At 41.0% G+C, this 16,462-nt stretch overlaps 1 protein-coding gene across 4 annotated transcripts in view; it reads left to right on the forward strand.

Moving 5' to 3' along the window:
* The first annotated feature begins 1,089 nt into the window (after positions 1-1,089).
* hth (Meis homeobox homothorax) overlaps positions 1,090-16,462 on the forward strand; it is a 130,179-nt gene continuing 114,806 nt past the window's right edge. For 3 of the 4 annotated variants that reach the window (XM_089235131.1, XM_089235133.1, XM_089235130.1), the window contains exon 1: positions 1,099-1,532. In XM_089235131.1, coding sequence (XP_089091257.1) covers positions 1,309-1,532 — 224 coding nt within the window. In that variant the 5' untranslated portion in view covers positions 1,099-1,308. Of the gene's footprint in view, positions 1,533-16,462 lie in introns of all 4 variants that reach the window. The other variant, XM_089235132.1, reaches the window with a different exon arrangement.

Here is a 16,462-nt window from a genome sequence, read left to right on the forward strand (position 1 = left end):
CGCCCTGGGTCAATGACTGGTGAGAAATGGGAATATCCCATGTTTATGATCCCGATTCCTTTATTTTTCTTGTTAAAAACTACTAGTTACTGTGATCATGTATATTATTTGATTCCATAAGCGAAGATATACATGAAAGTCTGGGGGAGGGGGGGGCACTGGAAGATGATTGCTGGGGAAGAGGGGGGCATGACGATGTCAATTCGTACATATACGCATATGCATATTAGATGAGTTGGCTCCACCTTTGACGCGGGGAGGGGAGCAATGCCCTCCATGTCATGTCCCCTTTTCCATTGCGTATCTCCGACCATGTTTGGTTCCATTTGATTTTATATTTCATACTTGAAAAGATTTTGAAAACATCAACTTCGGTTGCATCGACAATTCGGCATAGGCGGAGATAGACTTGGAAGTCTGGGGGGGGGGCACAGTCATTATTGCTGAGGGGGCACGATGATGATGTAATACATGCATATATAGAGATATGCATATACATTAGATCAGTCGACTCCACCATTGACGCTGGGGGGGGGGGAAGACAATGCCCCCCCCCCCGTATCTCCGCCCATGCACCTCAGTGATAACGACAAATTTTCGTCGTATCTTCGATGTAGTTGTAACCGAGTTAGACTGATCTTCAGTCGTCCAACAATTCACTCTCTAAATTTTTAAAATATTTTCCATTTGTATATAGAAATAACAAACAACAAATTTTCTCCCAAACGAAAACCATCATAAAATACGGCGGGGGGAGAGGAACAGTACATTTATTCTCTCAATTCAAAAAAAAAGATAAAATAATTTTTCGGGTACCCTAATGTACCGCGGCAAAGAGTTTGGGAACCATCGAAACGAGACGAGAGTTCATTGGAAGAGAAACATTACACGGATCAGAATTCAATTCTAAAGGTATCCAGTGTCAATGGGTTACACAGAGAGGGGGGGTGGAAGGGGAAGTGAGAAAACAAAAAAAAAGTCGCCAAGGTGATGGCGACGAAGTGCTCACTTATCACCTTGGCGATTTCCACCTCACAAAAGTAGGCGGGGACTCGTGAGTAAAAAGTTAACAGAAACCAAACTCCTGTTATTACACGCACTACACGGAAAAACTTGGTCGGGTGAAGTCGCTTTCACGCGCGAGCGCCATCTGTGAGAATTCCGCGGCGGCACCTTCCACAAGTTTATCCGCCGGTTGGACTTCGGTGGTGACCATTTCTCTCGTGTTTATTTGTGTCTTTTTTTTCAATCGTTGAATAAATTGGTTTCGGGCTTTCCTTTGGAATAATAAAATAACGACGTACGATAATGCAGTATAACGAAGACGGCATCCCTCACCCTTACGGAGTGGACGGTGGCGGGCCGCCGTCCCTTTACGACCCGCACCGGCCGATGCCGAACCTGTCCCATCACATGAACCACGGACCGTCCAATAATCTCCATCAGTATGGCAACAGTCATGTCAACATCGCCAACCACGTCATGGGGTCCATGCCGGACGTTCACAAACGGGACAAAGACGCTATATACGGGTAAGTGTTTTGACCGATCAAATTTCACGCCCCTCTTGTTTTATTGTTTAAGGCAGTCTTCCTGGACCGAAGTTCTGAGGAACCCTGGCGGTTCTCCCTAGGAACGGCTCGAGAAAAGAGAAATCTCCACCTGTGTGGGACCCAGTTTTGGCTCCCGTTGACCACGTTTTTGTGGTCTACAAATATTTCTTTTGGGCCTTTCAAATCGGATTTGCGGCCGTCTCTGGCCTTCCCGAGACATGACCAGGGTTCCGCGATGAGTAGCAAATAATAGCAGTGTAAATAGTTTTTGTTTTGTTGTAGTGAATAAAACGATTCTCTCGACCATGGGTCGAGATCCAGTTGATTCCTCCAAGGGTTCCTTGGAACAGGGCCCGAATATGACATGGGGGGGGGGGGCCCTTGGACTGGAGCGGAACTGGAAATTAAAAATTTAATTGGTCACCAGCGGTCAGTGTCTATTTTGCTGCCTCTCTTCCTGTAATTTTGAACAGGAAAACTGTAAGCTTAACGCCCTTTCTGATCCAGAGCCCCCCCCCCCTCCCAGCCAGAATTTGGGGCCTCTGCAATTAGGGTAAAATATTTTTTGCTACTCAGTGAATATATATGTTTATATTAATATTATATACATATAAATCTGTGGGGGCCCAATAATCTTGAGCCCATGGGCAAATGCTCCACTTGACTATGCCATCTTAACCATCGCCCCCCTCATCCTAAGCTGGGATCTTTGACGAGCCCCTATTGTGAAAAAACAAAACATGATAATCATGCCCGGCCCTGTCAGCTCTGCCCTTGTTGGTGGGGGGGGGGGGGAAGGCATGATATTCACGCATGAGGCCCCACCTTGGCACGGCCTGGGGTCCTTTCAATCATTTCTAGTCAGGAGGGAGGGCTGTGGGAAGAATCAATTTCCCCTAGGGGCCCCATGATGCTCTTGAGACGGCCATGTAGCACATTTATTCCATTTCAGATGCAGTCTTTTATGTTGTTTCAAGGGTTCCCTAGGAGACAGGTGTTATTTTACGGATATCTTAGAATATGGATATTGCTTTAAAGGTTCCCTAAGGTAAGACAGTGGCCATTAACCCCCGTCCCCACAAAAGGGGAGAAGCTGACAGGGCTCCTACCCTGCGGCCTGAAATTAACATAATCATAATTTCCCCCCTCCCCCTTATGTCGAAGATTGTGTAATAAAATCATTGAAGGGTCCTCAAAGATCTCGGCTTGGCTCCATGATGCTGGAGTCCCCCCCCCCCCATCCTCCATCAGTTGGGTATCCGATTTAGTATTATTTTATAATAGTAAATTTTCTTACCTCACCATTCATGGGTTCTTAACCATTTGTTCTCCATGGACCCTCTGTGCCCAATCAGGTGAAGACCACCAACGTCCCCCACACTCCTCCCTCACAGAATAATATTCAGACCGAACAAAATGTAAAAAACATTTTGATTTTTTTCTCATCCAACTTCACGGATCCCCCCCAATGAGCTCTTCAAGAACACCCCCCCCCCCAGGTCAGTTGGCTCCTGGTCAACGGCTTTTTCCATAATCTTTTGCGTTTATTGCCAGCGGGCAGAAGTCATATATGATGAGGGCAGGGCCGTAATAACGCTGGAGTGATCCGATGTAGCTCCATTTGCAGTACCATCTTATAGGATGGATAAGCTCGGGGGCCTCAAGTGCGGAGGGGACCTCATAAAAATGAGAAGGTTAAAATTTTCAATGGCGTGCTAATTGGTAGGCAGACATTTCTACCTCAGAAAACTTACTCTGCCCGGAATCCCCCAGGCCTCTTTAGACGGCCTTGTCCATCAGATCTCACAGATTATCAGGCCCGTCATTTAGGGGAGGGGGCCAGAGGAAAAAATACAATGGAAATGGACAAGGTGAAATATATACATGCGCGGGCGCGTAAATTAGTATATGTATATAGTATATGTATTCTTTGCCGCCTCACGGGAAAAGTTGAAATGAAGGGCCTGCTAACAGGATTGGAAATCTGGGCTCCATTGGATTTTTACCTACCTTAGGCCTCCACGCAGTTTAAGGTACAGGCCTCGAACCACACGATGATACGTTAATGATAACGACTTCAAATACTGTAATTATAAGAAATATAAAACTAATAAAAATATATACGCTTCATTCCAACAATGATTTTGTCAACAATGCTCATGACAACGCTGTGGTAGTATTTGCAACAATGTCTTGAAACAGAGCTTGGGAAATTTTCTCACTACAAGGAATTGTTGCGATTAAAACAATCAATTTATTGCAGGGCAATTGTTTTAGCAGTTGTTTCAACAATGAAATTGTGATTCTTAGTTCTTAAGTGTGTTGTGGGAATAGAGAATCACGGTAGGTTGCACTTCCTATGTGTTAAAATACTGTCGAATCCCGTTTTAACGAATATCGTTATAGCAAAAATCTCGTTTTAACGAACTCTTTTCTAATCCCCCAAATAAGTTTATATAGGAACAATGATAGATAATCTGGAATTCCTTTATAACGAAATTTCGTTTTAACGAAGTGATTCCTCCGGTCTCTTGGCGTTCGTTATAACGGGATTCGACTGTAGTGAAGTCTGTCTGAGAGGACCACTAATATGGCATGGCCCCTACACGGGTGGGGCTGACAGGGGCCCGAGGTAATTCTTAAATTATTTGTTTTTCCCCCACAATAAATTTTCTATACGGTGGTTCGTGAAAAATCAGGCCTGGTCAAAGATCAAGCCTGGGGGCCCGGCTGCGTGGGGGCCACCGTGCCCGAGTCCCTTCGTTACTGGGGAATACGGCTGTTTTCAGATGTGGGTCCTAAATAGAGGTTAGATATGAGAAAATTGTCATTTCCAGAAGTGGCCCTTCCTAAATAAAGAAAAGAATTCCAGACCATAGAAAAGACCGAGGGGGGATGGCGCCCTTCATAGAGTGAAGGGCTCACTCTTCATTTATAGAACTGTGTGGGAAACCATCGAATAATTCGGTGAACGAGGCCTCGGGGAAGAAGAAGCTGCTGATAGCGGCATCAAGAGCCGAGCCATTTACCGCTAATAGCGATGGCTTCTCCGGAGGCCCGACCGATGACTGAATGGACTTTTTAATATAAATCTGGATTTTTATGATTTTAAATGTTATAAAAATATTTCCTTCACCCTTTTAGTGATAACAGTGTCGGGTTCGAGCAGCCAAACCGGGCCGACAAAAAATTGGCCCAGTGGTTCTTAAACCTTTGTCACCCGCGGCTTCCTTGCCCAATTCATGATTGGATTCCTCTGCGGTTCTCTAGAATAGTTCGATAGATATTTTCCCCTGTAAAAAAGAACCGCTTCAAAGCATAAATAGGCACTCAGATGAATATCTCCAGGTCACTGCGACGCCCCGGCAGAGGTTGGCGACGATTTCTAGTAGCTGCGACGCACACTTTGAGAAACACCGAATTGGTGGGCCGTGAAACGGAATTAAATGTATTGTGTCTACTAATTTTATCATGATTCTACTGTTGAACAAGTCTCATAACAATTTCATCAATTACTAATTAACACGCCATTATTAAATTTGCCTCATTAACTCACACTCATTAGAGGGCTTTGGAGAGGCGTAAAATGCCTTGGCCCGGCCCTAACGCTGTACAAGGTGAAAATTTTCAATAGGTCCCCGACAAGCAGTCGAAGCATTTATAACATCGTTATATAACTATTATATTATCGTTATTATAATTATTATCTAGGCCCCCTAGGCCATGAATTTAGGATGGGCCTGAAATTCTATAGAGGTATTTCATGTCTAAATTAGATTTTAATCGGAAACGTATCGTATCGTATTTTTATCGGATAACAATAGTTTCTGTGCCTCAACAATCAGTTTTGGAACGTTTACTTAGGTTACCGTGGTTCCCTAGCAATGCGTTTCAGACAGGGCCTTTCTGCGGAATGCAAGGAGTTTTGCGCCGAGTCCTGCCCTCAAGGCGATAAGGCCTTTCTAGTCGGTGTTATTTGACTATATCACCCGCAAAGCCTTGGCTTTCACTAGGGATTGGACGAATAGCGATTTGGCCGAATATAAATTTTAAATAAAAATCCATCACAATCTATATATACAAAATTGATTTTCTGTGTGTGTGTTTTCTCTATAAAAATCTACAATTTTGGACTGATGTTCGCCAAATTTTACATATTTACCAAGCTGGGCCTGACATGAACGATAAGCTACTTTAAAAAATCGCCAGGGCTGCGCAAATGCCCGAAATTGGCGAAAAACCGTCGGTCAACAATAGTTTCTGGGTTTCAACAATCACTTTCGGAATGTTTATTTTAGTTACCGTGGTTCCCTAGCAATGCGTTTCAGACATGCCCATGCCTTTACAATGGTTTGTCACTTCTTTAATGCCGCGAAGTATTATGTATAATAGTTTATTCCTTTATAATGTTTTGCCACTTTTTCAATCCAAGTAATTGAAGAAAACCCGGGCATACTATGGCTAGTGTTAAGTAAAGTTGGCGTTCTTACTTGAAGAGATTGGTAATTTCAAATGATTGATATTGAATTTTAACTATGCAATTTATTATTTAAAAAAAATAATTATAAAACTGGTAACTGAAAGATTTTTATCGCCATGATACTGAGACAATCAAGTTTAACGATGGCATATTGTATTTTAATATTACAGCGACACACCTCGGCTAACGGAGGTGATTAGTTCCGGAATCACGTTTTCCCATAGGCTTCTATAGAGAATCGTTTGATTCGTTCCAGCTTCTACCCAAAATTGAAGGCTAAAATGCACATCTTTAAAATTGGATAAATCAGAATCTATACAGGAGGAAGAAAGATACCGAAGAGATCTTGTTTATACAACCAAACACCAGATTTAGCTCGTTTCGACGTAACCAAATCGAGTTTGTAGGTATCTCCATCCATTTGTGACTTGTCAGCTCATTTCTGTATCTGATACATGCAGATGGAGGAGATGATCTCCCAGAATGACCGGACTGTTCAGCTTGATGCTCAGTCTTGCACTGAAGGAACGAATACTCTGAAGACATAGGCTACCCTTTTTTTTTTTTCAATTCAGTTTCTATTTTGGTTGAATCTTTCGTCTTATATGAAATTGTGCGAAGAATTTCTGGAAGAGAAGTGTAGGTGCATATGAGATAAGATTCCTAGGTGGACATGAGTTAATCGGGGATCTAGTGATAGTAATTCTGATGATGATTGGTGCGAAAATTCAGCTCACTACGCGGCTACTTTATTTAGTGCGTGCGTTCATATCATCGATAATGTTCGTTAGCTGAATCCGTATTCCTTAGCTGAATAATCACGAAGAAATCTTCGTTAGCCGAGGTATCACTGTACTTTACAGAACCAATTTTTTTCCCTTCAATTGAGCAATTTTACATCTAATTAAAAGAAAATGCCAACCATTATTTACTTTCAATTATTATAATGCATCATAAAATTTACGATTTTTATTTTTTCACTCCAGATGTTGTTTGCTCAGTAAGACAACCATAAATATTTTTTATGGGCATTGTATTATATTTTATCATGTATACATAGTCTTTAGTTTTTATGTAGTCGAATCCTGTTATAACGATCTCCAAAGAGACCGGAGAAATCACGTCGTTATAATGATTTCGTTGCGAAGAAATTCCAGGTTTTTGCGTCGTCCCTATGTAAACTTATATGGGGGGAATTAGAAAAGTGTTCGTTTAAACGAGATTTTCGCTATATCGATATTCGTTTAAACGAGATTTTCGCTATATCGATATTCGTTTAAACGAGATTCGACTGTAATTGAGTTTTTAATTGGGTTTCTGTAATTCAGAAAAATATATATGAACATCCGTATTATAGCGAATATTTCGTTTTAACGAGATTTTACACAACAGGCAAAATGCCCAACGAGGGGGTGACTATGAAAAAGATGTCCATAACAAAATTTGTTATAACAGGCCTTGCATTTGTATTTCGTCGAGGTATATCCTTCAGTTAGTGAATTTGTGTAATTCATGCTCACTTGCACGTCATTGCAGTAGGATTCTATTTTCAGTTTCCATGTTTTCCTTATCCAGCAAATTCACCCTACCCTGATCTTGCACAGAAAGGGGATAGGTATACAACACACAATAAAATATCATCAGTAAATTTTTAATTTATGTAAAAAATTCCAATTAATATAATATTTCTAAATTAGTTTGTTACGCTTAGATTTGCACAGATATTCGACCGAGTACCTAAGCATTATTTGGCCGAACCGAATATTAAGCAGAAGAGCCGAATATATAAAATAGCAGCTGAATATTCGTCCCATCTCTAGCTTTAATAGGGGCTTCTTTTATTTTTATAGTAAATTTTTATGAAAAATGTATAAAATATTTTTTAAAATAAATACCTGGGAACGAGAATGAACTCCGGTCACCTTCAGTGAGTGTTCGGTCATGTTCAAGCAGGGCCGCAATAAGAAACGAAAATTTACTCCGTCATCCGGGGCCTATCAGTTCTGTCCCCAGGCCCTTGATTTTAATGTAAGTAGAGCAAACTTGACTCCCTTTTTGGTTCAGCACCCGGGTACGTACCAGAACATCCCTGCTCACCCTAGTTGCGGCCCCGTGCACAAGTCCGTACCGTTGGCTGCGGAGAGGCCCTGGGTGCAGCACATTAACTCCCAAGGCCAAGATAATTTTTTTCCTTTTTGCATTTGCTGAGCGCTTATTTGGGGCCTTCGAAGCCATCGGTCGTAATAGGCCCCGACCATTACGACTGAGTATAATTCGTACGACTATTACAGATTTTATTTCCTGCATTGGAAGCAAAATACCTAACAAATGAAGATAGGAATTCTGTAGGTTTCGGACCTCTCTCTCCAACTGCCTTACAGCAAGCCTTAAACCCAGATGAATCGAGCCTGAACTCATAGTTATTTATTAGTTTTTATTATTTATAGAATTTATAACCTAAATTCAGTTGTATAGGTATTTCGTATCAAAACTGAAATTTAATCACAGACGTATAGATGGGGCCGGGCCTATGTTATGGCATATCGGGACGATTTTTTTCTCGCAATATGGGGGGCGTCAAAGAGCCAACTCTAGAGGTCCTGCTCCAAGGTGTTGGGGGAAGTTATGGGCTGAAGTGAGACCCTGGGTGCAGATAAACATCCAAAGCGAAGATTTTTTTTACCTTTCTACATTCTGTATAGACATCTATTTTGCTTATTAGCTGCCCTTCACCCTCGCTCAAAGCTCAAGGCCTAGTTTTTAATGCGTACTGCTATTAGTGGAAAAATTTTTCCCTACATAGGCCGCAAAATAATGCATGCATACCCGCAAAGCAGCTAAGTCTGAGACCCAGGTGGGTCGAGCCTAAAGTTTTCTAGTTTTCACATCAAATAAATTTATTAAAAATCAATACCCTCCCCCACCCCCCCTCAAATCTAGGTCCTTACTTGAGGATGTGGAGAGATGGACGGGTTCAAACACGACTTGGGGCCCTTAATATATGACATTCTTTGAGGCAGAAGCGTACGCAGTGGTAGAGGGGGGCATAGAGGAGCCTATGGCCCTCCCCTAAAACGATCAAAATTTGAAAATATTTGTATTACAAAAAATTAAAATATATCAAAAGGAAGATGCTAATTTTTGCATCCTAGGCGTGTGTCCCGTTTGCCCATGCGAGAAACAGGCCCTGGGCTGTACAGTAACTATAATTTATTTTACCACAGTGTTTCCCAAAGTGGGCAATATCGCCCCCTTAAGGACGATGGAATTATCGAGGGGGGGGGGATAGAATCTACGAGGATAACATAGGATCCTATGGGTTCGCTTGAGTTGGGGGCGATGAGAGAGAAAACATTTCTGCAGAAGGGGGCGATGGATGAAACAAAAAGTTTGAGAAACTATGGGTCCCACAAACTGCCGTTAAAATTAATTTTTCGACGACCGGCTATTGATCGTTAATGACCAACGGTCATGCGCATAACCAACCAATAGCTAATTCAATCCCATTATAGCCATTAGCAATAGTAAAAATGACATCAAAATTAGTCCTGATAATCAAATTTAGGGCCGTACCGTAACGCAATTACCTTCTTGAAGAATGTCAAAGAAATGATAATCAATAATGATGATAACAACATGGGAAGTAAAGATTATCCTGTTGCAAATTATGTCATTTTTTTCTCCTATATTTATCGTAAATTATAATTTTTTAATGTTATTTTAGGGCTACGATTCACGTCGTAGAGAAGGATAAGAGGATTAGCTTAAATCTAATTTGAGAATTCTGACGTGAATTCGAAATTGAATTATCTTCCGATTATTTCCCTTCATTATTATGATAATTTTGGAGGAAATTTTTACAATTTTCTAATCCGCGAAATGTCGCCGTTTCGTGTGATTTGAATAATTTCTCGAATATTTTTGGAAAGTATTTCATTCGGAGTTTCGAAATTACACCGAAATTCCAATATATATTCCTAGGCCAGTGCCGTATTAACGCATGGGGGTGCTATGGGGCCCTTATGATAATGAGATATGGTCAATATTTTCCACACTGAGCGCATAAATTGTTGATCAAGTATTTTTAGTCGGCTACAGTGTCTCAGAACAAGCTATTTGCCTGGAGGGGGGGGGGGGCCCATAATGCTCTGACGACGGCTTATTCTAGGATAGGGTCTTGACCAGGCACCAAATTCGATTTCTCACGGGCCCCATTTCACAGTTAATTTACGTGGGAAAAAAGTGAGAATCGTCCCGGCGCATTCCGGGTTTGAACTTGGAAAAAGCAGACAGATATCTACGTTATTCCTCACGGACTGGAGTCTTGTCAACCACACAGGAGACGCTGGGCCATAGTGTGTCTTTCTTGGGGCCCCCGGGGCAGACTTTTCCTTTGGGCACCATTGAAAGAAATATTATGTAAAAGAAGTGTTAATTTTCTAGTGGGGGCCCCATTTGGCTCAGGGCCCTGGGTTGCCCCAGGCTAGTTACGGGCCTGTTGACGGGGTCATGGCCCCCTTATAAGGGAGAGGTTGTTCGAATGATTGGCCCGGTGATCGGCCTTTCCATTAAAAAAATTAATTAATTATTAAAATCACTAAGCTGAAATTCCGACCCCGATCATCTAAAATCCTGCTCTGGGGGATTAATCCCGTTTTTTAAGCAGAGAGGCTCATCGCCATGAATCCCCTTCCCGCATAGGAAAGCAGCTGATGAAGGCACCGTTTCGGGACCCGAGATAAATTTTTTTTTTTTTTTTTACATAAAACAAATTTACTTTCGAGGAAAACCCTGGCACAAGAGCCCGCCAAAGATTCGGGATTTGTGAGCCCATGGCCATCACAACACCCAATAGACTCGGCCTAAAGTGACCGAGTATAAATGTACTTCCCCTTCCTACATAAGGAAGCGCCTGAAAAAAGTACCATTTCGTGGGTCCTCTGGAATGAATTATATATTTTTTTCACAATAAACTTATATTATAGAAAGGGTCAGGGAAATATTCTGGAGCAAGGGCCCGCTGAAGGTATGAGCCCTGCTTTAGAATCTAGGAGCTCATGGCCAACAAAACACCTGCTAGAAAGAATTCTAAAAAAATAAGTAAACTTCACTGTGAGGCTCCACAACCCTCTGTTGTTAGAAAACAGGTATACGTACAGTACTTTGTAGATATGCCCCCCCCCCCACTCTTTATAGAAAATCAATGTGTTGTAATAGGTGCAATTTTGGGATCTGAGATATAGCCCAGGCCTGATTTTCTCTCTTGGGCTCTCTCTCTCTCTAGCAAAGAATTTGCCCAACGCCATTTCAAGTTTTGGAGAAGGTTAAGAAAATCATGTGGGGCCATATGAATACTCGAAGTTGGAAAAAAAAAAAAAAAAAAAAAAACCCCATGGATTCACTTACTGACAAAAAAATCTTTGATTTTTAGGGCCCCTCTAATTCCTGCTTTGTCCAGGGATCCCACCCCCCTTCCTCAAGTTGAACCTGATTACCGCATGGGAAAGAGAAACATTTGCCTTGGGTCCTTCCCTTTGAAAGAAAATTAAAAGGTACATTCACAAACGAAATAATTTTGACCTCAGTCGGAGCGCCCCCCCCCCCCATAGCCCCTGACGAGGGTAGGGCTGACAGGGTTCCAGTTTGGAGGGTCCGATTCAAATCTCAGTAATTTTGTTTGTTATTTTTGACACCATAAATTCAAATTACCGTACACTATAATGGAGACGCGTCAACGATTTCAGCCGAGAGGTCCGGATATATGATGTGAGGCCATTGGGTGGATCAAAAAGATGCCCACCGTACTCGACTCTGCCTTGAAGATGGCCCTTCCTGAGGAATGAATGAATTATTCCAAAAAATCGCTTCAACACTGAAGTTTAACATATCCCGGTTAATATCATTTCTTGTCTCAGGGCTCTTTGTATAGGGCCCCCCGACCGCTCCTACACAAAAAAGTACAAAAAAGTAAAAATGTAAGATACTATTAAAGGCTATACTATGAAAAATAATAGGATTAGAAATAGAGAAGGATGAATAATAGACGAGTCAAAGGAGCAACAAAATGGCTGAGAAAGAGCCCCTTCTCATTGAATACAATGGAACAGGTAGAGGGCTCCATTCACAATTGATGTTTCTTCTTTGGAGTTCAAGGGGGGAAAAAAGGCACGGGAGGAAAGAGAGGGTTCCTGGAAGGGTTTTTTATCTGTTTGAATGGGTCGAGTACAAAGAGCCCCCCCCCCTCCCCGTGGCCCCCTTGGATATCCAACCATACAAAAATATCAAAAAAGTCCCCTTCCATCATTGCTGAATTTTCCTGGTGCTCTTGAGGTGTGGCCCAACGAAGTCATTACTATAAATCGTGGATATACATACAGTATATGTACCCAAATACCCTGCATTTGGAACATTTTCTTTCCGGGGCCACCCCTTGCTTGACGCAAGACCCCCGTATGAAAATAATCATGGGGGGAACTTTGCAAAGGTAAGTGTGACAGGGCTCCAGCCAACACCACCTACTACAGAATGTTCTATAGGTGGTGGTGTGCTCCAGCCCGAAGATCCGAGGTAATTCTTATATTTTTTTCACACTATAAATTCTCTATAGATGGAAATTCTTGCGTGGAGGGGTCTGGAAGATTCTTGCTTATAAAGGGGGCCCTGCTGTTTGATGTGGCGGGAGCAAGTGTTAGTTTATATCAATTTTGAAAGAATTTTCGTAAAATGGCTGTGATTTCTATACAGGCCTACGACATTTGCATTGCCGCAGAAGTGCCTCGAGATTGAGTGGTTGCAGCTCCTTCATAACGCATGGGTACGGCTCGTGGGGGAAGGGGGCTCTAGTATAGGGGAGGCCTCATGAAAATGAGAGCTGATTGCAGATTTCGAGAGTAAGCATGCAAATTGGTGGGCAGAAGCATTTCTAGGAGGCCTTGTAAAAAATCTCCCCACCCGGGGGCCCCCATGTTGCTCGCAAGACGGCACTTGGTGGTTGGGTTGTGCCGTTAGTATACTGTATTTTGAAATAAAACTGTATTGGAGGTTGTTATTGGGCCTTGATTTCTAGGTAGTCTGTCATAGCAACTCAGGAGACCCTTGAGATCGAATATCGGTGCCAGAAAGAATGTAATTTCTAATCAAACGACCGACCAAAAGTAATGATTAAATAACAGATAACGAAACTATGGTAGCATTTGTAATAATTGCTGGTGCAAAAATGATTTTCTAACAATGAATGTATCAAGGTATAAGGGTCTCGTAACAATTGAATTCTTCCAAAAATAATTCCGTAAAAATGAATACTCAAACGTAGGTTTTGTAGTAGACTTTTCCAAAAATTGTTTTGTAACATTGAATATCGAAACAAAGGTTTTGTAAGGAACGCTCCAAAAATGGTTTTCTAACAATGAATGCTCCAAAAACCGTTTTGTGTTAAAATAAATATTCAAAAAACTTTTATATGTTGCTATTAATATTCAAACCATGGGTGTTTTGTAACAATTACCATTTCAAAAATCGTCTTGTGACAGTTAATATTCAAACGGGCATTTTGTGTGTTTATTCAAAAACTGTTTTGTAACTATACAAACTGTATACTCCCCAAAAAGGTTTTTATAACTGATCATTTAAGCAAGGGTTATGCAACAATGACTATTCAAAAAATTATTTTGAAACAATAATTCAAAAAAATTATTTTGAAACAATAATTCAAAAAAATTATTTTGAAACAATAATTCAAAAAAATTATTTTGAAACAATAATTCAAAAAAATTATTTTGAAACAATAATTCAAAAAAATTATTTTGAAACAATGACTAACAATGAAAATTCCTTGAAACGCAACGCCCAAAAAATTCTTTTCTTTGATTTCTTGAAATTCCAGGAAACAAGAAAAAAGTTTTTTCAACAACAACTATTTGTTACGTTCGCATTCAGATAAAGGTTTTGTAAAAATAAATATTCAAATAATGGTTTCGTAACAAATATTCAAGTAAAGGTATTTTGCCGCCCTTCTCCCGTTCTAGTCTAATCTTCTTGACTACTCTTTCCCTCCCTCCTGCAAGTGCACCTGTGCCTCTCTAATGGTCACTCCCATGCTCAATCACTCTATAAGTCACTCTTTTGGTTACACACACATGCTTGCACACCTTTTTTGGTGACTCATATGCTTGCACATCATTTTCGCCGCTCACATGCTTGCACACTGTTTTCGCCACTCACATGCTTGCACACTGTTTTCGCCACTCACATGCTTCCCCACTGTTTTCGTCTCTCCTATACTTATACACGCATTAGGTCACTCTTTCGGTCGCTCACTGACATGGTACCTTGCTTTATAGGCCGCTCTTTTGATCATTTACACGTTTACACATGCTCTAGGCCATTCTTTTTGGTCATTCACATAGTTGCACACACTCTAGGTCATTCACTGACCTGGTTCCTTGTTATGTATATAAATCTTTTGGTCATTCAAATGCTTGCTCTAAATCACTCTTTTGCTCACTCACGTGCTTGCTAACTCTCTCTAGGCCACTCTTTCGGTCACTCACTAACCTAGTCCCTTGCTGTTTTGCGCAGAGGCGGATCTATTGAGATTTATACAAATTTTGCCGCACCCTTCTCCCATTCTACAAACTTCCTCAAGTTTGCCACCCTGTAAATACGCCACTGCCAACACATTCATATGATATTTGAAATTCTATTATGTGAACTTTATGCAGAGAGAGCAAATTAACTGATCAAGACAGTTCTGCTCAGTTTTTGTTTCGTCGACATTAGCCCGGATCCCACGTACTGCAAAAAAAAAAAAGGGTAAAGATTTCGCATAAGTCGGACTGCTATATCCAATGGCTGCAGGTGAAATGAACGACTTCAGTGACGTCAAAGCTTCTTGCGGAGGCTTTCTGCTATAGCAAGGTGTTGGTACTGCTTGTACCCACCATCAAAAAGACGAGCACCTTTACGGCAAGTTTGACATGCGAATGCGTGAAATCGGTGCGGATCAATCAGGGTTGATTTCAATGTGTTTCGTTGATCAAGAGATGAGGCAGAGTTCATGATGAAGACGAGGTGCCTATTAGATTTGTGAGAAGAACATGTAAAAATTCATTTTTTTTTCTCCTTCAGAATACCGAGATCTCTGCTGTAGGGATGAAAAAAATCATGATTAGAGAGTTAACTTTCTCAAAACAAGATGGAAAAGGATGTATTGCATTTAAACAGGGTTAACTTAATCCTTTTTAGAATTCTTTAGAAAATTTTCAGAATTTCCTTTCTTTTTACAACGCTTGAGTCATAAGCCTGTTGCCCATTCAGTAAGTATACCATTGTCATGGGTGGGATAAAGATAACACGTGTCTGGCCCAATGGCCCGAGTATAATGTTTTTTTTCCTTTTACCATTCTTTACACAATAAATTGAACTCGAAATTATTTTTTTGTCTGAAATGAATCACAAAAAATTAATATTTGCTAAAAAAACACATTTCCGCACGGACTTGGGGTTCCGGCAGAAACCTTGGCCAATTCACCACGTTCAAAGATATAGAAGCCATATGAAAGGAATTTTTGTTTAGGCTTCTTAAGGCCAAGAATATATGTAACTTATATATTAAACATATTGTAAAATTTCTGTAAATACAGATTAATGAAAGGACTACAATAATTGAAAGCCTTGTTTGACTAAACAAGGTCCCCGATGTTCATCGCTGGGGAAAGACTGTGGTGGGTGTCTAAGCCAGGGCATTTTTAAATTTTACTATATAAACTGAGCAGATAATCATGTTGAAAGTTAGCCCCTAAAAATAAGGGACCCAAAAAATCACTGGGCCCCCGGCAAAAATCCTTTCCTACGGGATGTAAGAGCCGTTAAGGTATCGACAGAAAACTACCGCCATCCAAAACAATTACATTTCTCCAATTACAATGTAATTTCTGTCCGAACTGAAACCGATCTCCATGCATGTTACACGAAAAGTAACAATTACACATGTATTTTTGTTTTTCTTTCCTCGTACAAAATAACGGCTCGTCCATTAAGCAAATAAGCGCCAAAAAAAAAAAAAAAATTGCACGTAACAAGAAGAGAATCACGAACAGAATTGGTGCGAACCCGCGCCCTCCTCCTTGGGATAACTTCTTGGGGTCTATATAATTATGTCTAATCTACCTAAGTACCACAAACTCTTGGGGTCGCTCACAAGGAGCAGCAGCGCTGGCTCCACTTTTATAATATTGCTCTCTCTCCCTCTCTTTAAGAGGAGCCGGAGGAGGGGAAACAACAATCATCTTAAGTGCTTGGAGAGAGAAAATCACTGTGTTGTTGGGGGTTTTTTTTATTGTTATTTTTTTTTGTTGTTGTTCGGCCACGACTGTTTTTTTTTTTTTTTAACTTTGTTACATGGTAACATGGGCAATAATAGCAGTTTGAG

This window comes from Pholcus phalangioides, unplaced genomic scaffold, assembly GCF_987345545.1.
Source record: "Pholcus phalangioides strain wild (caught in Gottingen) unplaced genomic scaffold, Ppha-v1.0 ptg000008l_1, whole genome shotgun sequence".
Classification (NCBI taxonomy): Eukaryota; Metazoa; Arthropoda; class Arachnida; order Araneae; family Pholcidae; genus Pholcus; species Pholcus phalangioides.